This window comes from Epinephelus lanceolatus, chromosome 16, assembly GCF_041903045.1.
Source record: "Epinephelus lanceolatus isolate andai-2023 chromosome 16, ASM4190304v1, whole genome shotgun sequence".
NCBI lineage: Eukaryota > Metazoa > Chordata > Actinopteri > Perciformes > Serranidae > Epinephelus > Epinephelus lanceolatus.
This window is the reverse complement of record NC_135749.1, coordinates 34,376,540-34,402,323: the sequence shown is the minus strand read 5'-3', so window position 1 is coordinate 34,402,323 and position 25,784 is coordinate 34,376,540. Positions and strand designations below refer to the sequence as shown.

At 41.3% G+C, this 25,784-nt stretch overlaps 3 pseudogenes and 2 gene segments (V, D, J or C); 2 read left to right on the top strand and 3 right to left on the bottom strand.

The window, feature by feature from the left end:
* Window positions 1-129: 129 nt before the first annotated feature.
* Window positions 130-5,068, bottom strand: LOC144467429 (Ig kappa-b4 chain C region pseudogene; annotated as a pseudogene).
* Window positions 5,069-7,707: 2,639 nt separating this feature from the next.
* LOC144467325 (Ig kappa-b4 chain C region pseudogene) lies at window positions 7,708-8,031 on the bottom strand (annotated as a pseudogene).
* Window positions 8,032-9,056: 1,025 nt separating this feature from the next.
* On the top strand, window positions 9,057-10,914 carry LOC144467311 (Ig kappa chain V region 3547-like). The segment is given in 2 exon segments: window positions 9,057-9,108; window positions 9,216-10,914. Coding segments are annotated over 2 exon segments (384 nt in total).
* A 2,647-nt stretch (window positions 10,915-13,561) lies between these two features.
* On the bottom strand, window positions 13,562-14,042 carry LOC144467368 (Ig kappa-b4 chain C region pseudogene; annotated as a pseudogene). Its single transcript, XR_013493611.1, has one exon. The product of XR_013493611.1 is annotated as an Ig kappa-b4 chain C region pseudogene (transcript).
* A 5,180-nt stretch (window positions 14,043-19,222) lies between these two features.
* Window positions 19,223-20,426, top strand: LOC144467390 (immunoglobulin kappa variable 2-29-like). The segment is given in 2 exon segments: window positions 19,223-19,331; window positions 19,548-20,426. Coding segments are annotated over 2 exon segments (363 nt in total).
* The last annotated feature ends 5,358 nt before the right edge of the window (window positions 20,427-25,784 follow it).

Here is a 25,784-nt window from a genome sequence, read left to right as displayed (position 1 = left end):
CCATTAAAATTAGTCTGAAAAATAAAGACTTACTTACTGTTACTGTTGTGGCTTTTGTGCATTAGTTTGAGTAATGCTCCTAATATATAACATATGTCCAAGAAATGAAGTCACATTAAACTCATATGATACATTTGATCAAATCTTTATTGCTTTGAGATATTGAAACTATCAACACAAGCAAGAACATGTTCACACTGAAACGTCATGAGAGAGACAGAGAGCAGACTGAGAGCAGTAGCAGAGTAAAACCAGCAGCAGAGTCCCAGTGAGTCAGGTCAGGACTGGGAACACTGGTCTCTCCTCAGTGTCTCTGAGAGTGGAGTCTGGGAGCCCTGGGTGGCCTCACAGGTCACAGAGCCCACCTTCATCCACTGGTCTGCAGGGAGCCTCAGGGTGCTGCTCCAGCTGTAGAGGCCGTCCTTCTCCAGCACCCCAGGGCTTCTGCTCTCCTCCCAGCTGCTGCTGCTGCTGCTGCTGCTGCTGCTGTCCACCTTCCAGGCCAGACTCCAGTCTGAGGGGAAGCCCTTGTTGGCCAGACACATGAGCGTGGCCTTCCCCTGCTGCAGCTCCTCACTGGAGGGGGGCAGCACCGTCAGGGTGGGACGGACATCACCTAGGAGACACCAATCAGCCTAGAGGACAGGGACCACACAGCTGTCAATCAACCATCAGACACTTGGACACCTTTACTGTGTGAGAGTTGATTTTCTCCTTTAAGGAGTTTCTGTCAGATGGTTTTTCTGCTCCATCAGTCACTCACTCACACATTGTTTCACTTCCCTTTAAGAAGCCTCTCATGCAAATCAGCACAGAGAGAATCATCATACAGAATGACCTCAAATATATCAAACTACACTGGACAGAAAATATCAGAATTTAGACAAATTATTAAACGTTTTCCTTCCAAACACTGACGATACATTACTTTAGTAAAATGCATTTTACATTTTTTTTTGTGCATAAAAAATGCATATATTACTGCACTTCCTACAATCAAATGTTCTTTATGTTGATGTCAGTTCTCATTAAAACTGTTCAAAAGATTTTCAAAATTTGAAACCACATGAATCAATCACCGTTAGTTTATTCCTAAAAAGTTGATTCGGAATTTATTAGAAAAAAATAGTTATCACTGAGGTGGAACATTAATAAAATACTCTTTATAAACATTTGTAAAACTGGTTTGCAGTTTTTTTTACATTTCAACCTGTTTGACTTCAAGTATGATGAAAATGTACAAAGAAATGTTGATTAAAGCTGCTCTGACTTCAAACATAAGAAATAACATGAATACTGCAGACATTACAAAACAGACTAAACAGTTTATCTAGTATTTGTGCAGAAACTTACTTCCAACATCCAGTCTGGTTCCTCCACCAAAAGTCAACCACAGTGATACAAACTCATTGAGCCGCCGTACAAAAACCTCTCACTGTAGAGAGACACGGCTCTCTGACTTTGACACAAACAAACTCACCAAAAATATTCCCAGTTTACCCAGATTGTGTAATAACTGGTTTAACTGTTTAGAGACTGATTCACAAACTTTGAATATATACACAGCAATTTCTATGTGAAACTTCAAACATCTACAAGCAGTATTAATTTCTCCTCCAGTAAAACAATTTGTCTGAATACATCCCACAGTGATGGTGATTTGTGTGGCTGTGAATTAGTGGGAATTCATAATAATAATATTCTGCAAGTAAATCAACTCATCCAACTCAAACCAAAGCTTTTCATAAAAAGGAAGTAACACATTCCTAATCAATACTCTGATAAAGTGATTGATCCATTGATAATCAGCATCATCAGAGTAATCCAAGTCCCTGTTGGAGTCAGTCAGAGCATTTCCATAGAGAGCCACTTTGCATCAGCAGCACCATGCTCCAGTGCTCTGGGAGAGTTTATAGTCCTGAGAGTTGAACACTGGATGACTGACAGCTGTCCTTCATGACAACAGAAGCCACAGAAATCCTCCTCATCAAAAACATGACTTTGATCTCCGTCCTCATCTGGACTCTCCTCTGCTGCTGCTTCACAGGTAAAGTCCAGTGAATCAAACTCCTCTCCTCTATCAACATCTGTCCCTCTGAAATGAAGCTGACAAAACCATGATGCTGCTTTATGTTTGTGTCTCTGTATCCTCAGAGTCCAGAGGTCAGGTCACAGTGACTCAGCCTGGAGCAGTGAGCTCTGCTGTGGGAGGCTCTGTCACCATCACATGTAGGACCAGTCAGGATGTTTATAACTCTAACCGCTTAGCCTGGTACCAACAGAGAGATGGAGAAACTCCTAAACTGCTCATATACTCTGCCAGCACTCGAGCATCAGGGATTCCAGGTCGTTTTACAGGCAGTGGATCAAACTCTGACTTCACTCTGACCATCAGTGGAGTCCAGACTGAAGATGCAGCAGTTTACTACTGTCAGAGTTATCATTACATCAACAGTCAGTATGTGTTCACACAGTGAAAAAGCATCATACAAAAACCTCCCTCAGTCAGACTGAACAGAAACTGAACTGACTGCTGCAGCTGGAAGCTACTGCAGAGACTGATACACTTCACTGAGGACACACACACACACACACACAAAGCAGTGGCAGCTGCTGCTCATATTGTAGCGAGGCAGGAACTTATAAAAGGAACATTTCATTGAAGCAGTTTTTCAACCACACTCATGCCATAGAACCACAGCAAAACACACCTCAAAGATTTTCAGATGGGTTTAAACACCTGAACTGTGTACAAACGGTGAAAATGAGCTATATCGCTTATGGAAATAAGCAACTCCAGATGGCACTCTGTCAGAAGACTCCACTCGCAAATATCTGCATGGGACTGAGCTCGAGATGTGAAGTGCTGTCAGTCACAAAGGGGTTCAGCCTTGTAGACAATTCCTCCAATCATCATGCATACACCGAGCGTCCTCTCACGCATACCGTTCCATTAGGACCCAGGGAAGCTGAGCCTCCCTGGAAGTGACAATTTTGTTGCATTTATCCAATGACCGTCTCGCTTTGCTGCATGAAAAAAACCTGCTCAACGCTGTGTCATAGAAATGCATGAAGCATCCGCGTCCGCTGTGCTGAGACGAGAATGTATAAAAGGGAGGTCATGTTTGAAAACTGGTGATAAACAGCTGACGTTTGAACATCATAGTCATGGCGTTCAACGCATCCTAGAGCACATTTAATGCAATATAAATTCTTATTTTAATGTAAATTCAATAGTGCATATTTGACCAATTCTTCTATGAAATTTTAGGGGAAGTTCAACCTCCCTTGTTGTCTCAGAGCAATCGCCCCTGACACAAACTGTGCACACACAATTTTAATTATAATCTCTTTTTCTTATTTGATTGATTTGATTGATTTAATTCATTTGTCAGTTAATAAAGAGGAGACTAGCTCAGACTTTAAATTAGAAAAGACTTGGTCACGACCTTTGACCTCATACTGGATTGCAGCCATCTCAACTCTGTCCAGTTACAAGAAAACATCGACACACAGAGCAGCATCAGAAATATTCATGATAAAATGTAGTCCAAACAGAACTTGTGAATGAATGAATGAACTTTGTTAAATCTCTGCTTAACATAGTACGGAGCAACAACCCAATGCTGCAGGGATGCAGACACTCAGCAATCTCATTCGAAGTCACTTCTTGTGAGCTGTTTGGTATATGCATTTATTTTTCTATTTTCATTCAATAATATGTAATGCAGAAATACACCTTGATTAAACATAATGCTGTAGATTAGAATACGAGTGCTAGTGTGACCCAATAAACTGCAGTGCATTGCAAAGTTAAGCAAATCAACTTTTACTGAAAAAAAAGATGATTGAAATCACTTTCTAGATTCCAAACATTATTATCAAATGAAATACTCAGTCTCATTAACGTCTAATTATGTTAAGCCACGCAACATCATATTAAAGACACATTGTTTCAGTCACAAAATATATTAGGCTATAGCTCTAATATTTATCTTGCCAACAAGCCCTGATCATAAAACGTTTCTGACCTCCTTGTGTCATAGGCCTGCATGACATCATTAATGTAGGAGGGTGCCTGACTGTGTAGACCTCTAAAAGTGATCACACGTTTTTTAAACTAGATTTTTTATTGAATGGGAAGTGGGCAACAAAAATGAAGACAGTGATATGAGATCTTTTTAAGGACCTGGTCAAAGGCCATATGACAGCTCACTGGACCACTGGTTAGTGATGCATGGATGTGAAAGACATGGCAAAACAGAGTTACAACAGAGTAATTGGACAAAATATATCGGTGTATTAGAATCTTGATTTTACCTCCAGGCACACCAGCACAACATTGTACAATGTGTCTTGACTGGAAAATACAGAAGTGGATCAGACACTTCAAATGCTGCTCAAGAGTCAATGCCTGGTCAAAAGTGACACCTATATTTCTGAGGGCAGATTGAACAGATGATAAAATGAAAACATCTGAACACTTATACAATTAAACTTTGATAAGATGTTAGAAACATATCAGCATATAAAGTATCTTCTTAAAGTAACACCACAGTCACATCATCTTCTACACTGATGATATTACATTGAACATGAAAAAACCTGCGTCTTGTCTCTTTAAGTAAATAATGTGAATATTTATTGAAGCAGTTTTTTGTTTATTCTGTTCTGCTTTTAAATTTACAAAAAAAGATCAATTACAGACTGTGGAGTTTACATTTTCTCTAAGGTGTTTAAATTAACGTAGATCCCTTTGCCAAAAGAATTAACAGGACATCTAGCAAAATAAAACGGATGTCATGGTATGAAACCTTTTCTGTCACACTCTCTTAAGAGTGTGGTGAATATTTTTTTGGTCATTATTTTCTCTTTCACACCTGTAAAACAAAGACCCCACTATAAATATTCTAACAATTTTATGAACAGAATCAACTGCATTAACGTGGAGGAAGCCAAATGAAAATTTTACCGTCCTTTCATACCCTATTATATTAAGAAACACTGATATTACCAATGCTGTCACCACTGTGCAGGGCAGGAATTTCACGAGGGCCACGAGGGCCATGGCTCTTGTGCCCTCCTCATTTGGCCCTGTGCCCTTGAAAAAAATATCTGCCCTAAGGCCACAGTGGCCTTGATGCCCCGCCCGCACTGCCCCAGGTGATTTTGCGGTTTTCTCCTGTGCCTCTTTCCTGTCAACACGGCTTTGACACCTGCTCTGTTGAGAAAAAAAATGCGATGACATTGTGGACTCTTATTGAGCAACATCAAATGAGACGATGCCTACATCACCAGTGGTGAGTTTGATTCGAGCCTGGCATGAACGGGCTGTAAAGACAGCTTGACACCAGTCTATCACCGGCCGACCAGGAGACTTCATCAAACGCCTGAGCAGGGATCGGTACCGAGACCCGGTATTAAACAACCCAAGGCAAGTTTAATCAACACCGTAATAACAGTAAGCTCCGGTATTATCTGCGTCACTTTTTAAAGTTTCGGTTTCATGTATCATCATTGTGCAGCGGTACAGATGAAGAGAATATAACTTCAAGATGACTCTAGTTAACGACAGCTACACTTGTTATTGTGAGTAAGTGCAATAAAACCTCTGCCAGCCAAGCCAATACTTTATCAATACATGTGATCAGCATGTAGAAAGCCACATTTCAGTCTGCTCTGTCCGCAGTCTCTCATTCACCGCTATTATGATTTACGATCGCGGTCGACACAAGCACATCGCGCTCGTGGTGCTAACAGCAAAGTGTTAAAGACAAACTAAATGAAAGCTGTCTGTGTGTAGGCTAACACTTTATCTGAACATGTACCTGAGGCAGCCGACCTGCAGACAGTGAGTGTCCTCAGTAGAGGAGGGACAGAGAGCAGGATGAATGACTGATACTGATGTTTGTCTTCATGCTGAGATAACGTGACTTTCTTCACTCAGTATTGTGATGTCAGGAGGAATATTTATATTCCAGTCAGATATTATTGGGTTTTAAATAGTGACTTTGGTGTTGTTGTAAACATGACTGTTGCTGCCATGGACTGTATAAAACTATATCCTGTGTAACTGGCCTATAAGGAAAGCATCAGGAGGTGAGGTGTGTGCATGTGTGCGTGTGTGTGTGTGGAGGAAAGGGGAGAGTGAGATGCTGGTAGAGATAGTGTGTGTTATTAGATACTGTTAATGTCACTTATTATGCTTCTGTGCATTGATAGCTCTTTTTAGTCTGTTTCTGCATCATGTTGAGGAGGGCCATGCCTGTAAATGTATGCAAAAAAAAAATAAAAAGAGGATCGGTTGCTCGCTGCTAAAAATGTGGCTCATTGACATTATCTGGTTTTGAAATGCGGCCCAGTTGAAATAGCAGCCTAATTGAATAGCCCTGCTGTAGTTTGCTTATTTGTTTGTTAGCTATCTAACAACACATCAAAAATAATTGTAAGCCAGTCTTGTTCAGTGAATCAGTTTATCATGTACATTCAAAAAATATTTAGGCCTAATATTTAAGATTGTTTGCTTATAAATACATGAACCTGGTTGCTCTATATTTAAAACACATTGGGTTTATTAGTGCTATTAAATAAATCACATTATTACTTTTTATACTCATTATTATTAATAGCATTAGCAGTTGAGGCTTTGGTGCCTTGCTCAATGACAGCTCTTCAGCTCCCAGTCCCCACTCTGTGTTCAGTCGGTACAGGCACTTGAACTGGGGACCCTCTGGTTCCCAAGCCAAGTCCCAACAAACTGAGCTCCTGCCACTCATGTACGAAAGAAACATCGATTCACTACCCCATTTCAAATCACAACTCAAAACACATCTGTTTAAAACTGCCTATTCCATCTGATGCCAATTGCTCTGTCACTTTCTATTGTTTTTTTTTTTGTTTTTGTTTTTAAATTGTTGTTTCTTTTTAATGTCTTTTTAATGTCATTTTGTGTATCTGTACGGTGTCCTTGAGTGCCAAGAAAGGCGCCTTCAAATGAAATGTATTATTATTATTATTAAAAGACATAATTGACACTTTAACTATATCTATACATATAAGTGTCAAATCTGCTGGCAGACACTAAGAGACAGAGACTGTCCTTTGATCTCTCTCATGTCATGTCCTTTGTTGAAGTTACTCTGTCTCATTTAAATATGATTTGGTGGAAAATGTCAAATTAGATTCATGTTATGTCAATTTATGCAGATGATACACTGTTCCTCTTATTATTAAGAGCTTTGAATTAAAATCTTCTGTATAATTTATAGGCAGAATTTAACAACACACAAACTTAACTGGAGAAATTTCTTCCAGGACAGACATCAGTAATAACAGAGAGCTTTGGGTTTTACTATTAGAAATGTCTTACCATGTGTATTGTTACCAAAATAAATTGATTGATCTATATTGGGAACTGCAGTAGAAGATTATCCACAGTCTGAAAAAGTATTCTGAAAAATAAAGACTCATTACTGTTGTGTCTTTTGTGCATTAGTTTGAGTAATGCTCCTGATATATAACATATGTCCAAGAAATGAAGTCATATGACGGCACTCATATGATACATTTGATCAAATCTTTATTGCTTTGAGATATTGAAACCATCAACACAAGCAAGAACATGTTCACACTGAAACGTCATGAGAGAGACAGAGCAGACTGAGAGCAGTAGCAGAGTAAAACCAGCAGCAGAGTCCCAGTGGGTCAGGTCAGGACTGGGAACACTGGTCTCTCCTCAGTGTCTCTGAGAGTGGAGTCTGGGAGCCCTGGGTGGCCTCACAGGTCACAGATCCCACCTTCCTCCACTGGTCTGCAGGGAGCCTCAGGGTGCTGCTCCAGCTGTAGAGGCCGTCCTTCTCCAGCACCCCAGGGCTCCTGCTCTCCTCCCAGCTGCTGCTGCTGCTGCTGCTGCTGCTGCCGTCCACCTTCCAGGCCAGACTCCAGTCTGAGGGGAAGCCCTTGTTGGCCAGACACATGAGCGTGGCCTTCCCCTGCTGCAGCTCCTCACTGGAGGGGGACAGCACCGTCAGGGTGGGACGGACATCACCTAGGAGACACCAATCAGCTTACAGGACAGGGACCACACAGCTATTTTCTCCTTTAAGGAGTTTCTGTCAGATGGTTTTTCTGCTCCATCAGTCACTCACTCACACATTGTTTCACTTCCCTTTAAGAAGCCTCTCATGCAAATCAGCACAGAGAGAATCATCATACAGAATGACCTCAAATATATCAAACTACACTGGACATAAAATATCAGAATTTGGAAAAATTCTTTCTTATCCAAAACCTTGACTAACCATTACGTATTAATGGCATATTTAGTGGAAACAGAACCAAAATTAGAAATTAAACAGATTACAATCAAATGTTCTTCATGTGGATTTCAGTCATCATTAAAAAAAAGTGTTAAGAAGATTTTCAAAATCTAAAACACTAGATGACAAAATGAAGTGATCTTGCACATTTTCTAATACCCACTTTTATCTTCACTCTGTTCAACAATATTTAACAACTGATTCTTAATTTGTTCTAAAAACAGGTATTATTTAGGAGGAACATTTAGATATAATCTCAGAAAACATTTGGAAAACAGTTTTGTGAGTTTGCAGTTTTATCATCTCTATATTTCAAGCTTTTTTTTTTAAATCCCAGTGTGATGGAATTTTGTGAAGCCACTGTGAGTCACTCTCCATGGTTAAGGAGGAGAAATAAAAACATGAATAATAAACTCAGTTTTTTTTAATCTATTGCAAATATTACAAATCAGAATTTAAAACATAACAATATGGTATCTAGTGTTTGTGAAGAAACTTACTTACTTAACCTAATCAATACTCTGGTAAAGTGACTGATCCATTGATAATCAGCATCATCAGAGTAATCCAAGTCCCTGTTGGAGTCAGTCAGAGCATTTCCATAGAGAGCCACTTTGCATCAGCAGCACCATGCTCCAGTGCTCTGGGAGAGTTTATAGTCCTGAGAGTTGAACACTGGATGACTGACAGCTGTCCTTCATGACAACAGAAGCCACAGAAATCCTCCTCATCAAAAACATGACTTTGATCTTCGTCCTCATCTGGACTCTCCTCTGCTGCTGCTTCACAGGTAAAGTCCAGTGAATCAAACTCCTCTCCTCTATCAACATCTGTCCCTCTGAAATGAAGCTGACAAAACCATGATGCTGCTTTATGTTTGTGTCTCTGTATCCTCAGAGTCCAGAGGTCAGGTCACAGTGACTCAGTCTGGAGCAGTGAGCTCTGCTGTGGAAGGCTCCGTCACCATCACATGTAGGACCAGTCAGGATGTTTATACTTGGAGCAGCAACCATGCCTTAGCCTGGTACCAACAGAGAGATGGAGAAACTCCTAAACTGCTCATTTACTCTGCCAGCACTCGAGCATCAGGGATTCCAGGTCGTTTTACAGGCAGTGGATCAAACTCTGACTTCACTCTGACCATCAGTGGAGTCCAGACTGAAGATGCAGCAGTTTACTACTGTCAGAGTTTTCATTACATCAACAGTCAGTACGTGTTCACACAGTGAAAAAGCGTCGTACAAAAACCTCCCTCAGTCAGACTGAACAGAAACTGAACTGACTGCTGCAGCTGGAAGCTACTGCAGAGACTGATACACTTCACTGAGGACACACACACACACACACACACACACACACACACACAAAGCAGTGGCGGCTGCTGGTCTTTCAAACAGGGGAAGCTCACTTTAAGTTTACATCATAAAATTTGTCATAGTGTAGCGAGGCAGTAACTTATAAAAGGAACATTTCATTGAAGCAGTTTTTCAACCACACTCATGCCATAGAACCACAGCAAAACACACCTCAAAGATTTTCAGATGGGTTTAAACACCTGAACTGTATACAAACGGTGAAAATGAGCTATATCGCTTATGGAAATAAGGAACTCCAGATGGCACTCTGTCAGAAGACTCCACTCGCAAATATCTGCATGAGACTGAGTTCGAAATGTGAAGCACTGTCAATCACAAAGGGGTTCAGCCTTTTAGACAATTCCTCCAATCATCATGCATACACCGAGCGTCCTCTCCTGGCCACCGCTCCATTAGGTCCCACGGAAGTTAAAGGGAAATTTCAGTTTATTTCAACCTGTCTCCTCCCGTCCTAAATTTGTTTCAAGTGACTAGTGACATAGAAATAATAGTTAGCATGTTAGCCGTTAGCCTAGATACAGCCGGGGCGCATAGTAGCGTCAGACCTGTTAAAATGTAAGTGAAAGGGCAACCTTCAAGTGCAAAGTTAGTCCACTAAACAAGCTTTTCTTCCACAAAGACCGCTTCATATCGTTAGGATAAATGTCAGAGAACATATAGAAAACGACATGTAAACGTGTTGTCTTACCTTACCGGTGTGCTGCCATGTTTGTTTACCATTTAGCTCTGCTTTCCAAAGCGCGGCCGAAATATCGCGACAACAAGCAGCGATCTCATAGCGTGCCTGAAATCTCGCGAGCTCTAGATAAAGCCCAGCTGGATACTACTCCAGGTGGAGGTGTCTCGTAGAGCCCTGCGCGGGACTGTTTTCTTCAACCCGCTCCTGCCCGCTCCCGCTGAATTTCTGACCATTACCGCCCGCAACCGCAACGTGTGTATTACACTCCTGCCTGCTCCCGCAATGTGTATGTCCACTGCTGCCCGCACCCACAAAACTCTGAGAATTTATGCCCGCACAATAATAGAGATCGATGATTTTGTGTCTTCTCCCGTCCCGCAGCACAAAACATGTCATTTTATAGGCTATTAATAAAGAGATTCATGGGGTTGTTTGTATCGTTTCCCTGGTCTGCATGTCTTTTGACGCACTGGTCAGGAGTAGTGCTCCTATTTCATTGTTTTCATTTAGTTTTTAATGAAATAAAGGCTGTTTCATATTCTGTTCTCCTCCTCTGTATTTTATTTATTTTTCTACCTTTATATAATCACGCAGTGATTGAGGTTAAGGCAGGCCTGGCGCCAGGATGAAGTTACTGAGGGCGGTTAAAAATTACGAGGGGGCAAATCTTTATTATGCAACATAGGTTCACACAGTGAGTTATAAAGAGCACGCAGACGGGTGTAATGACAGCTCGTCGCCGGTGAAACACAATAAACTGCACGTCTTCTTTCATGTTTGTCTCATGACAGATGGAGCTTACAGACACACAGACAGACAGACACACAGACAGGTGGAGCAAGCGGCAAATTGGTATGAAAGCTGGTTCAGGGCATATTTGTCCATTTATGAATAAATATAGAGTGGAAACGCTCATGCATGTGCACCAAGATCCCACAGTGGTTTTTTTTAGCCGCCTGTTCCCGCCCGCAGCAAAGTCCCAATGCAGCCCTCTAGTGTCTCGTCCTCGGTCACATCCAGACCTTGAAAATAAGGCTGCAACCGGTCCCATTCCTTGCAACAGAGGCATTCGTCTTCTGTGGGCACTGGGGCACAGCATTCACAGGTACACCACCAATCTCCAGAGCTACACAGCCTTGCAGCAGCCATTCCTCCTCTCTCGTCCTCTACCTGTTGCGCCTCTCTCTCTCTCCTCCTCCATTCTTCAATTTCACAAAGCTCTTCCTCAGTGTATTCTGGCTCAAATAAATAAGGGTGGCCATCAAACTCTGCAAAATCTAATTCCTCCTCCACAAAGTTGAAGTCTGGCAAAAAGTCAGCCATTATTCTATAAATCTTTCATAAAATAAATGAATGAACTTTTCAGGCTACTGTCCGGTTCTGTCTTCCAGCTGTTGCTGTTTGTTCTCGCGATAATTCAGGCACGGTATGAGATCGCTGCTTGTTCTCGCGATATTTCGGCCGCGCTTTGGAAAGCAGAGCTAAATGGTAAACAAACATGGCAGCACACCAGTAAGGTAAGACAACACGTTTACATGTCGTTTTCTATATGTTCTCTGACATTTATCCTAACGATATGAGGCGGTCTTTGTGGAGAAAAAGCTTGTTTAGTGGACTAACTTTGCACCTGAAAGGATGCCCGTTCACTTACGTTTTAACAGGTCTGACGCTACTATGTGCCCCGGCTGTATCTAGGCTAACGGCTAACATGTTAACTATTATTTCTATGTCACTAGTCACTTGAAACAAATTTAGGACGGGAGGAGACAGGTTGAAATAAACTGAAATTTCCCTTTAACTTCCGTGGGACCTAATGGAGCGGTGGCCAGGAGAGGATGCTCGGTGTATGCATGATGATTGGAGGGATTGTCTAAAAGGCTGAACCCCTTTGTGATTGACAGTGCTTCACATTTTGAACTCAGTCTCATGCAGATATTTGCGAGTGGAGTCTTCTGACAGAGTGCCATCTGGAGTTCCTTATTTCCATAAGCGATATAGCTCATTTTCACCGTTTGTACACAGTTCAGGTGTTTAAACCCATGTGAAAATCTTTTAGGTGTGTCTAACTATTATTTTTCTGTCACTAGTCACTTGAAACAAATTTAGGACGAGAAGAGACATCTGACCATCAGTGGAGTCCAGACTGAAGATGCAGCAGTTTACTACTGTCAGAGTTATCATTACATCAACAGTCAGTATTCGTTGACACAGTGAAAAAGCGTCATACAAAAACCTCCCTCAGTCAGACTGAACAGAAACTGAACTGACTGCTGCAGCTGGAAGCTACTGCAGAGACTGATACACTTCACTGAGGACACACACACACACACACACACACACACAGAGGCCCAAAATACACACACATACACAAACAGGACCCATACATATGCATTAATGGACAGATGAGGGGACTGTCCATGGAAAGTGCCCGACGCAGTTGAGACTTGGGTACCTTGCTCAATGACAGCTCTTCAGCTCCCAGTCCCCACTCTGTGTTCAGTCGGTACAGGCACTTGAACTGGGGACCCTCTGGTTCCCAAGCCAAGTCCCAACAAACTGAGCTCCTGCCACTCATGCAAATGTAAATGTAAATAGGCTTTATATGACCTGGAATTATAAAAATACAAAAGACACGTCATTGACACTTTAACTATATCTACACATATAAGTGTGTTACATAAGTGTCAAATCTGCTGGCAGACACTAAGAGACAGAGACTGTCCTTTGATCTCTCTCATGTCATGTCCTTTGTTGAAGTTACTCTGTCTCATTTAAATATGATTTGGTGGAAAATCTCAAATTAGATTCATGTTATGTGACTTTTTGCAGATGATACACTGTTCCTCTTATTATTAAGAGCTTTGAATTAAAATCTGCACAATAATTTATAGGCAGAATTTAACAGCACACAAACTTAACTGGAGAAATTTCTTCCAGGACAGACATCAGTAATAACAGAGAGCTTTGTGTTTTACTATTAGAAATGTCTTACCATGTGTATTGTTACTAAAATAAATTGATTGATCTATCATGGAAACTGCAGTAGAAGAATATCCACAGTCTGAAACCCATTAAAATTAGTCTGAAAAAAAGACTCACTGCTGTTGTGGCTTTTGTGCATTAGTTTGAGTAATGCTCCTAATATATAACATATGTCCAAGAAATGAAGTCACATGAAACTCATATGATACATTTGATCAAATCTTTATTGCTTTGAGATATTGAAACCATCAACACAAGCAAGAACATGTTCACACTGAAACGTCATGAGAGAGACAGAGAGCAGACTGAGAGCAGTAGCAGAGTAAAACCAGCAGCAGAGTCCCAGTGAGTCAGGTCAGGACTGGGAACACTGGTCTCTCCTCAGTGTCTCTGAGAGTGGAGTCTGGGAGCCCTGGGTGGCCTCACAGGTCACAGAGCCCACCTTCCTCCACTGGTCTGCAGGGAGCCTCAGGGTGCTGCTCCAGCTGTAGAGGCCGTCCTTCTCCAGCACCCCAGGGCTCCTGCTCTCCTCCCAGCTGCTGCTGCTGCTGCTGCTGCTGCTGCCGTCCACCTTCCAGGCCAGACTCCAGTCTGAGGGGAAGCCCTTGTTGGCCAGACACATGAGCGTGGCCTTCCCCTGCTGCAGCTCCTCACTGGAGGGGGACAGCACCGTCAGGGTGGGACGGACATCACCTAGGAGACACCAATCAGCTTAGAGGACAGGGACCACACAGCTGTCAATCAACCATCAGACACTTGGACACCTTTACTGTGTGAGAGTTGATTTTCTCCTTTAAGGAGTTTCTGTCAGATGGTTTTTCTGCTCCATCAGTCACTCACTCACACATTGTTTCACTTCCCTTTAAGAAGCCTCTCATGCAAATCAGCACAGAGAGAATCATCATACAGAATGACCTCAAATATATCAAACTGCACTGGACAGAAAATATCAGAATTTAGACAAATTATTAAACGTTTTCCTTCCAAACATTGACGATACATTACTTTAGTAAAATGCATTTTACATTTTTTTTTGTGCATAAAAAATGCATGTATTACTGCACTTCCTACAATCAAATGTTCTTTATGTTGATGTCAATTCTCATTAAAACTGTTCAAAACATTTTCAAAATTTGAAACCACATGAATCAATCACCGTTAGTTTATTCCTAAAAAGTTGATTCTCAATTTATTAGAAAAAAATAGTTATCACTGTGGTGGAACATTAAGAAAATACTCTTGATAAACATTTGTAAAACTGGTTTGCAGTTTTTTTTTACATTTCAACCTGTTTGACTTCAAGTATGATGAAAATGTACAAAGAAATGTTGATTAAAGCTGCTCTGACTTCAATAACATAACATAAATACTGCAGACATTACAAAACAGACTTCTAAACATAACTTTAAAACAGTTTATCTAGTATTTGTGCAGAAACTTACTTCCAACATCCAGTCTGGTTCCTCCACCAAAAGTCCACCACAGTGATACAAACTCATTGAGCCGCCGTACAAAAACCTCTCACTGTAGAGAGACACGGCTCTCTGACTTTGACACACTGAAGTAAACCTACAAGCCCTCAAGATGAAACTTAACCATTAAAGTAAGAAATAAAGATTTATCTTCTAGCTTCATGTTTTATTTTCATTACAATGGACTTTTGCTTTTCTCATTCAAACACTAACTTTGTCCTTTAATGCAAAATATGTCTAAAAACAAAATGGAAAGGCAACTACTGTTTCTTACCTGTTAAATATATAATATAAAGAAAACATGGCTGCTGAAAAAATAAACATTTTAAACATCTGACTTACTTCCAACATCCAGTCTGGTTCCTCCACCGAACGTGTACCACAGTGATACAAACTCACTGAGCCGCCGTACAAAAACCTCTCACTGTAGAGAGACACGGCTCTCTGACTTTGACACAAACAAACTCACCAAAAATATTCCTAGTTTACCCAGATTGTGTAATAACTGGTTTAACCGTTTAGAGACTGATTCACAAAGTTTGGAGAACAAATTCAAATAAATGTAAAAATTCCAAAGGAAAACTGTCCTATAAATCCTGCCATTAATAATCCTGATATATATAATTATCATGAACCTATGTTTATTGTAGATTATGATAAATGAAAATACATTTTGTCTGAATACATCCCACAGTGATGTTGATTTGTGTGGCTGTGAATAAGTGGGAATTCATCATAATATTCTGCAAGTAAATCAACTCATCCAACTCAAACCAAAGCTTTTTATAAAAAGGAAGTAACACATTCCTAATCAATACTTTGATAAAGTGATTGATCCATTGATAATCAGCATCATCAGAGTAATCCAAGTCCCTGTTGGAGTCAGTCAGAGCATTTCCATAGAGAGCCACTTTGCATCAGCAGCACCATGCTCCAGTGCTCTGGGAGAGTTTATAGTCCTGAGAGTTGAACACTGGATGACTGACAGCTGTCCTTCATGACAACAGAAGCCACAGAAATCCTCCTCATCAAAAACATGACTTTGATCTCCGTCCTCATCTGGACTCTCCTCTGCTGCTGCTTCACAGGTAAAGTCCAGAGAATCAAACTCCTCTCCTCTATCAACATCTGTCCCTCTGAAATGAAGCTGACAAAACCATGATGCTGCTTTATGTTTGTGTCTCTGTATCCTCAGAGTCCAGAGGTCAGGTCACAGTGACTCAGCCTGGAGCAGTGAGCTCTGCTGTGGGAGGCTCCGTCACCATCACATGTAGGACCAATCCAAAGGTTTATTTTGGAGGCACTTATCACTACTTAGCCTGGTACCAACAAAAAGATGGAGAAACTCCTAAACTGCTCATATACCTTGCCAGCACTCGAGCATCAGGGATTCCAGGTCGTTTTACAGGCAGTGGATCAAACTCTGACTTCACTCTGACCATCAGTGGAGTCCAGACTGAAGATGCAGCAGTTTACTACTGTCAGAGTTATCATGACATCAACAGTCAAGCTGTGTTCACACAGTGAAAAAGCGTCGTACAAAAACCTCCCTCAGTTAGACTGAACAGAAACTGAACTGACTGCTGCAGCTGGAAGCTACTGCAGAGACTGATACACTTCACTGAGGATACACACACACACACACACACATACTCACGCACACACACACACACACACACACACACACACACACACACACACACACACATTTAGATTTAAAACTGTAACTTTCCTAAATCTTTTCACATGACACTTTTCTTTTTCAAGCAAATGAAACCTATATAACACTACAAATATACTTATTTTTAAACTGGTCCTCCAGGAAACCAGTGTTTAGTATCGTGTGAAACCAAGTGAATTGTAGGAGCTAAATGGATGTTTCACCCTGGCTGATGCAATTTGCACGGTTGATGCCACGGCTTCCTTGGCTGTGTCGAGTTCAGACAATAAACTGCAGGTTCCAGTTGCAGAACAACCATCATGTTTATTCATTCCAACAAAACACAGGTTCAATAAATGTCCATTTGTTTATCCTTTATTCAAACTGAACACACAGCATGTTGTACACTGTACTGCACAACAGTGGTCAAAAACCTTTTGCTCCTTCAGGTTGAAACACCTGACAGAAACAATGTTGTTCCTACCTTTATACACTAGTGCTCCAAGTGCCAACACAGCGCCACCAGTGTTCATCCATGGTAAACACAATTCATGTCTGCTGAGTGGAATGACATATTTGGCTCTTACATGAACTTTGACATATTTTAAGGCACATTGTCAACATGTTTCTTTTCCTAAACCTAACCTACATAACTTTACTTTTCTAAACCTAATGTACATAACTTAACTTTAAGCACTAAGTTGTTAGATATGATACAAACCATTGTATGTGAGTTTTCACAAGACACCACACAAACTGTTGTATAACGATACTTTGAAAACCAACAAGCCCTGATCATGAGACGTTTCTGACCTCCTAGTGTTAAGGCCTGTATAACATCATTAATATACTGTAGGAGGGTGTCTGACTGTGTAGACCTCTAAAAGTGATCACAAGTTTCTTGAACTGGATTTTTTCTGTAGGATAAAGCGAGCAACAAAAATGAAGACAGTGATATAAGATCTTTTTAAGGACCTGGTCAAAGGCCATATGACAGCCCACTGGACCACTGGTTAGTGATGCATGGATGTGAAAGACATGGCAAAACAGTAACAAAAGAGTAAATGGACAAATAGTGCATTGAAATCTTCATCTAAGCTTGAGGCCAGGGGCGTCGTTTCAGCAAAAGCTAAGGTATGGCAATATGACATGACGTCACAGAGCTACTGATGATGGAGTTTCAAAAATATGAACTTATATAAAACTTCACTTTGGTTTTTGACCTGTCAGAAGTACATACTATGCTATTGAAAACTGTTTCAAATGACATGAAACTGTTTCTCACATTCATAATACCTAATGTCTGCATGTAATGCACAACTTGGTGAGAGCAGTGAAAACATCGGACCTATTTCGGCGCATATTTCAGCACCACGGACAGCGAGCAGAGGTTTAATTATCATTAGTCATGTGTTTAACTTCACAGAAAATAAACAAAATAAAAGCTCATTTCTAGAAGATAACCAAGGGGTCCGGTGTATGAAACACAGTAAAACAAAGGCCAATTTGGTACAATATTGTAAAGGCGAATATATTGAAGTGTCTCCAGAGACTGAAAATACAAGCTTAACATGCCGACATGAAGAAAAAACCCCACATACAATCAGACAGGCTTCAAGACATCATTTAGACAGGCTGTCTACAGCAGCAGAGCAAAATGCTTTTACAACACACAGATAACTCACATAACTCACATAACTCATAACTCACGGAGGAGCGAAGTGGCGAACAATTTGATTCAATAACACTCATATTCACTAACACTCGTATTTACTGATGAGTATATTATTGACCTATTTAAGTGCAATACAATGAAAACAACCAGCCAGTGCGCCTCGGACTATCACATCTGATCACTTGCAACAAATATGAAGGACACTCACAAGTAAGATGACTACAGAACCTCTCTTTTTTTTTTTTCTCCCAATTCCAAGATATGGCAGCTGCCATACCTCGCCATACCTAAATGATGCCTATGCTTGAGGCACACCTACACAACATTTTATATTGTATCTTGACTGAAAAATACAGAGGTGTATCAAACACTTCAAATGCTGCTCAAGAGTCAATGTCTGTTCAAAAGTGACACCTATATTTCTGAGGGCAGATTGAACAGATGATAAAATAGAAACATCTGAACACTTATACAATTAAACTTTAAAAAGATGTAAAACATATAAAAATCTCAAACATCCTCTTCAAGTAACACCATAGTAAAATCATCTTCTACATAGATGATATTCAATTATACATGAAAAAACCTGCAGCTTCCCTTCCTCAAGTTAATAATGTGGACAGTAACTGAAGCAGCTCTTCCGTGTACTCTCCTCTGCTTTTCAAATTTACGCCAAGTATTAATTGAAGACACTGGAGCTTTCCATTTTCTCAAAAGTGTTTAAATTAACGTTAATTCCTTCGCTAAGAGAATGAACATGATGCCTAGCAAAACAAAATCAGTGTCCTGGTGTGAAACCTTTTTATGTCACACTATAAATATTTAAAAAATTCTCACAAACATTAACAACTGTATTTACTGAGAGGAAGCCAAATGATTTTTTGTTCAATGACAAAATGTTAGCATTCTTTCATGGACCACTATGTAGAGAAACATAGAAATAATTTATGCTGTCACCACTGAGGGATAAACACCATGATATGCTGAGGACAGCTACAGCTGACTTACTCTGTGTGTTTGCATATGTGTCCTGCCTCTCTGCTCCCAGCTGTTAAGAGACCAGTGTTGATCAGTGGCTGTCCAGGCCTTTCAGAGCCACTGACACGCTGACAGCACCATGATGATGTCACTGATTCTACTGCTGGCCACCCTGGGGCTCCTTGTTCAGGGTGAGACTCTCTTCTGAAAACTTTGCTTCAGGATGCAACCAGGTTCACCTCAATGATGTTCTGATATGATGGAGAAACACTGAAACAAGCAGCATTTACCTTCTTCCATCTGTTCTCCATGTTAAAGAAATGATACTCTTCTGTCTGGATGTTGATCATCTTTCTCCAAACTGGATTTGTCTCAATAACCCTTCTGCTCTTTTTCATGTTTTCCAGGTTCATCAGGAGAAATCATCCTGACTCAGTCTCCTGGATCTCAGTCTGTTGTTCCAGGACAGACTGTCTCTATCACATGTAAAGCCAGTTCAGATATGAACCGCTACCTTCACTGGTACCTTCAGAAACCTGGAGAGTCTTCCAAACTTCTAATTTATCAGGCTACGACTCGTCAGTCTGGTGTTTCAGATCGTTTCAGTGGAAGTGGATCTGGGACTGACTTCACTCTGACCATCAGTGGAGTTCAGACTGAAGATGCAGGAGTTTGTTACTGTCTACAGAGTGGTTACAGCCTCCCGTTCACACAGTGATACAACGTCGTACAAAAACCTCCTCACTTGGAGAGGAACTGATCTGACTCAACAGCTGCACAGACACTGAAACACTAGTTATATATTAATAGTTCTAATGACTGTTGTTGCGTAAATGAGATACATACTCAAAAAAGTAAGATGGAGAAATATAGATTGTGTAATATTAACACAAATAATTAATACATTTCTGAAAATTAATGATATTTCTCTCCAATTTTAAGCTAAATAAAAACATAACAATACCAATTTTAATTCAACTTTTTAGGTTAAAAGTTTTAAAGTTGTATTTCAGTGAAACACACTGAGAGGTTTCCAACAAACTAAGACTTTTTCCAATGATACATGAAAACAGAATGTAGTACAATAAGACATTAGCAGTTCCATCAGTTATATTTTATTTAAGATTGAGGGTTTTATGTAGATTCAATGCACCCACGTGTAGACTTTGAAAAATGTGACAAATGTTATTTTTACATACTCTTTGTTTTTCTTATTGATGGGGTTTTTATTTCAGACCTCGATATCTTTTTAGTTGAAATCTTTGGAGATGGATCAAAGGACTGACTATATTGTCTTGATGCAAATGAATGTTCATGAAATAGGAATCCTCATTCACCTCAGGGTGAAGATATACCTGGGTCACTTTACATGGAATTGTTCATGTTTTAAAAAAATCAGCAACACCAGCATTAAAGTCCGTGGAAAGCGAATTCAATGATTTGCCTCTAAACACATTAAACATGTTGGAAAATGGTTACAGAAAACATGTGAAAAGTTTGGGGATTGTGCATTATCGATTTGTGGAGTTATAGCCTCAAACTGTTTGTCATCCTCTCAATTTTTTTGATTTTCTGACCCTGCAAAAAAGGGATACGCCGTCCATGATTTGGTATACATTTTTACCAGGGTGTCATTGGTCAGGAGATATGAACTTCAGTTTATATGCATTACTATGTTTGACTCTTTAGATAACTATTTTCAACTTTTATCTGTTTTCATAAAGCAATCCCTGCTAGGGCTGAATGATATGGACAAAATTTCATATCTCGATATTTATGCCAGATATCTCAATACCGATACGATACGATATGACTATGGGTTCAGTGAAAACTAAGCATTCTTTATAAATTACTCGTACTCATTGTCCTCCACTTATCCGGGTCCGGGTCGCGGGGGCAGCAGCCTCAGCAAAGAAGCCCAGACAGTCCTCTCCCCTGCCACTTCCGTCAGCTCTTCTGCGGGAACCCCGAGGCGTTCCCAGGCCAGCCGGGTGATGTAGTCCCTCCAGCGTGTTCTGGGGCGGCCCCGAGGTCTCCTCCCGGTTGGACATGCCCGAAACACCTCCCAAGGGAGGCGTCCGGAAGGCATCCTTACCAGATGCCCGAACCACCTCAACTGGCTCCTCTCGATGTGGAGGAGCAGCGGCTGTACTCCGAGTCCCTCCCAGATGTCTGAGCTCCTCACCCTATCCCTAAGGCTGAGCCCGGCCACCCTGCGGAGGAAACTCATTTCGGCCGCTTGTACTCGCAATCTCATTCTTTCGGTCACTACCCATAGCTCGTGACTATAGGTGAGGGTTGGAACGTAGATCAACCGGTAAATTGAGAGCTTCGCTTTCTGGCTGAGCTCCCTCTTCACCACAACGGACCGGTTAAGCGCCTGCATCACTGCTGACGCCACCCCAATCCGCCTGTCAATCTCCCGCTCCATCCTACCCTCACTCGTGAACAAGATCCCGAGATACTTAAACTCCTCCACCTGAGGAAGGACCTCCCCCCTGACCTGGAGTGGGTAATCCACCCTTTTCCGGCTGAGGACCATGGCCTCAGACTTGGAGGTGCTGATTCTCATCCCAGCCACTTCACACTCGGCTGCGAACCGCCCCAGCGAGAGCTGGAGGTCACTGTTCGATGGAGCTAGGAGGACCACGTCATCCGCAAAAAGCAGGGACGAGATCCTCCCATCACCGAACCTGACACCCTCCACCACTCGGCTGCGCCTAGAAATTCTGTCCATAACAGTTATGAATTAATAAATTAAAAAAAAAAAAAAAAAAAACGAGTCTGAACCATTTTCTGGAAGCCCTCTTTAGTAACTGAATACATTAGCATTTGTAATGTCTTTGTGCCTGCTGGACGTCGATTGGTATGGCATTATGCTACTGAATGCATCGGCAATCCGACCTTGCTTGGGCTTGACACAGGAGGACCCAGATGTCCTTGCCGTGTCTTTTAATGCAAGGCACTGTTCATACAGTACTCGGTAGTGTTGTCACGGTACCAAAATTGGGACCCAAGGTACAATACCAGTAAAAGTATCACGGTTCTAAGTAGTATCACGAAACCACAGCAAAAATGAGGCAGATGTGCCTTTTGTCATTTATAAAAAGATAAATCACTTTTCTATAATACATCACTGATATTTCAGTGGAATAAATTACTTATTGACTTATTCATACTTCAAAAACAGCATCAACAAGTGATTAACATAGGGGGGATCAAAATAAAATAAATAAATAAACTAAAAATCAACCAGCCACCCTCCTCCCCTGACAAGTAAAGAACAGTCCCTTCATAAGTAAAGAACAGTCCCTAAAGTGCACTGAGGTTTGTGGAAATGTGAATGGCTAGTTTCTCCTCTGACACGCCACATACCTGTGTGCCGCCACGGCTCAGCTGTTCAGGTACTACTGGGCAGTCATGACACCAACTTATTCACCTGGAGCCAAGCTTCTCGGTTGCCGGAAGCGTCGCATCACCAGGCTCTTCACATACGGCGAAACGCCGGTAAACCGTGTTATCTTGCGGCGGCCATAGCACTCCGCCGTATTCCTGTCTGTGACCCCCGTTCAACCCACAACCGGTAGGATTCGCCTTTTGTTTCTGCTGCTGGTTGAAATCTGCACTCACACAGCGTGCTGAATGATTTATTTTGCTCGAACAAAACTATTTTTAGTCGCAAATGTGTGGTGTGTACTAGCAAGTTGCTAGCAGCAGCACGTCTCCCTCGCTCAAGGGGATGTTTGTGATTGGCTGGCTTTGCTGTCAATCCAAGGCAAGCAGGAAATGAGGTTTGTGATTGGCTGGCCTTAGCTGTACATTTAGGGCAAGCTTAAAAAAGATGTTTGTGATTGGCTGAGCTATACATGCAGGTCAAGCTGGGGAAACTCATGAGGAAATTATATCGTCAATATCGTTGCCTTTTGGGATATTAATATCTTGCATGTTCATATCTCGGTATAGATACGATAACAATATATCGTTCAGCCCTAGTCCCTGCCAACCACAAGAGATGCAGCATGCCAGTGTGATGACCTGCAAAAGGCCACAAGAGAAATTTGATGTCAAACAGACTGCTATGTGGGGAGGACAGTGGCCACCCAACTGTCCAAAAGAACACTGTACAACAGGAAGACTACAGGTGTGTTGAAATGTCTATGATGTTAATGGACAGATAACAGGTATGCACAATATATTTGTTGAAAGAAAACACTCATGGACTACACCTCATGCTGTTAATGCTGATTTAAGAACCTAGAACCTAGTCATTGAACACAGACAGCAAGTTACACGTTATCATATTAAAACTAGAAAATGTCATGGATGGTTTATGAAATAATGCAATGTATATTTTCCAGGCTCTCAAGCTACAGTGGCGACAAGGAGTGTTGCTGTGGGCAACAACACATCCCAGTTTCTCCCACTCTGCTCTTCAACACCACAGAAACGCAGAGCTGGCCGAGATGATGGCCCACAAACAAAACGCTCTCCCCTGGAATTTCCCTCTCTTCAGGAATCTGAAGTAACCTCAGTCAGTGCAGATCCTGATGATTCCAGCTATCTCCTCAGCATATCAGCACTGGATGACACCATCAGTGATCAGCGGAGTTGGGTATAGAGTACTTTGATTACTTTTTGCAGTAACGAGTAACCTAACGTGGTAGGCCTAGTTTGCTGTTTGAGTAATCAAATACTTAAGTACATTTTCAAACAAGACATCAGTTACTTCCGTTACTTTTAGAACGCTGGTCCTTCAGCTCCGAAACAGCAACGGCTGTTGTTTGGTTCTAATAACGGAGATAACGTTAAACCCATCAGTCTGAAAGAAGTCACGGAGCTTGTGGCTCGCTATGTGGTCGGAGAAATGCTGCCGTTGTCTAAGGTGGAGTCTAAATAGGTGGAGTAGGACTCGCTGACAGACATATTTCAGACTCAGGACTTGCATTATGCCTGGTACACGCTACACGCTGGTACTCACCAATTATCCCCGGTTGTCTTTCACGGTGTGTGAGATGTCATCGGGTTATTCTTGTCCTATTTTTATTACTTTCACTATTATTTGAGTCAGAACTGTGTCTGTTCATGTGCCAGCCGAAATGTTGTTGTAGTCACCTAAAAGCGTCAGCAGATGGCAGGAGCTATAGGCGGTGGGCCGAAGGTCGCTATCTGCTTTTGTTTTTGAAATGATCGATCCTCAGCGATAGAGTAGCTGCTTTTTTAACATTAACTTAATATGTTTTTTCTGAACAAGTTTCCGTTTGTAGGCAGTCTCAATTCGATCATATTTTTATGAAAACTAAACTTATGTTTGATAAACTAATCAGGCAAACGCTATGGCGTACTATACCGCAAACCAATCAACAACAAGTTCCAGCGTCACCTGACTTGAAGTGTGCCAATGATATTCGCCCAAATAGGAAGTAAACACGGCTCAGAGGAGTTGACCGGAATTGACCGGAGTTAACCGTAAAAAGTATGTAGTCTGTGTCTTTATTCATGGTCTTTATGCTATCTAACCGACAGTATTGACCTGGACATTTTCTGCATATCTTCCGTGAGAAGCTGAAGACGTTTCTAACGTTAACTTAGTTGAAGTGTTTTGAACAGTTATTCACGTTGTGTATTAGCTCATTAGCCACCAATGTGTTGTTAGCATTCATCACTAGCAAAGTGAACGGACTTTTAGCCGCAGTACAGCCTCTATGAGTACAGCTAACTCAGCTTACTAATGAGGCTGCAGTTCATAGTTTCCGATGAGGAGAACCTGAGGAATAAACGGACTGTGCTGTGAGTAACCCAGCTAACGCTCAGAGTATCCTGACTGCACTGCTCGGGCCCCGCTGTCATGGACGGCATCGACGGGCCGTCTTCATCTTCGCCACTGACTGAATGAATGACTGAAAGGCTGTTACACATCGTGTGGACACACGTGTGACATCTTGATCCTCGCCTGCTGGTTCGAGAGACCATGGAGTTGACAGGAAATCAGACACAAACTATCAAACTATCAAACTATGTGATGACTATGGTATTAGTACTTTTACTGAACAAAAGGATCTGAATACTTCACCACTGTATGGTATATGAATAACAAAAGGATCTGAATACGTCACCACTGTATGATATATGAATATTTCTGATATGAAAATTGAAACTGAATGTACTGTCCAAAGTCAAAACCACAATGTTGTACAAACCAATCTGCTGTATTGCCCTCTCTTTACTCTTGCGAGCTCTCTCAATGTTTCTTCTGTTGGCATATTGCATATAACATTCTCGGTGGTAGCCAACATTAGCTGGCACACTTGGAGAGACATTTTCCTTTAAATCATATTTTTCTACAGCTATTGCTGCAACTTGGCTTTCTTTAGTATCAAAACTGACCCACTCCAGAGAATTTCGTACAAATGCTGCCCAACTTTCGGCTGAAAATCGTATGATATTAGGAGTTGTGCTGCCTGCTACGTGCATACAGCACTCCATATTTTCCAGGATGCATCCTTAGCTGCAGATGTGCTAGCTAAGGTAAACATGTGTTTGGGTTTATGCAAATGAGATGACATTTAAAAAAAAATCAAATCAAGTGGAGAAAACGACTCAGACTCATCACTTGTTGTATATTGTAGTTTATTAGGTCATTCATT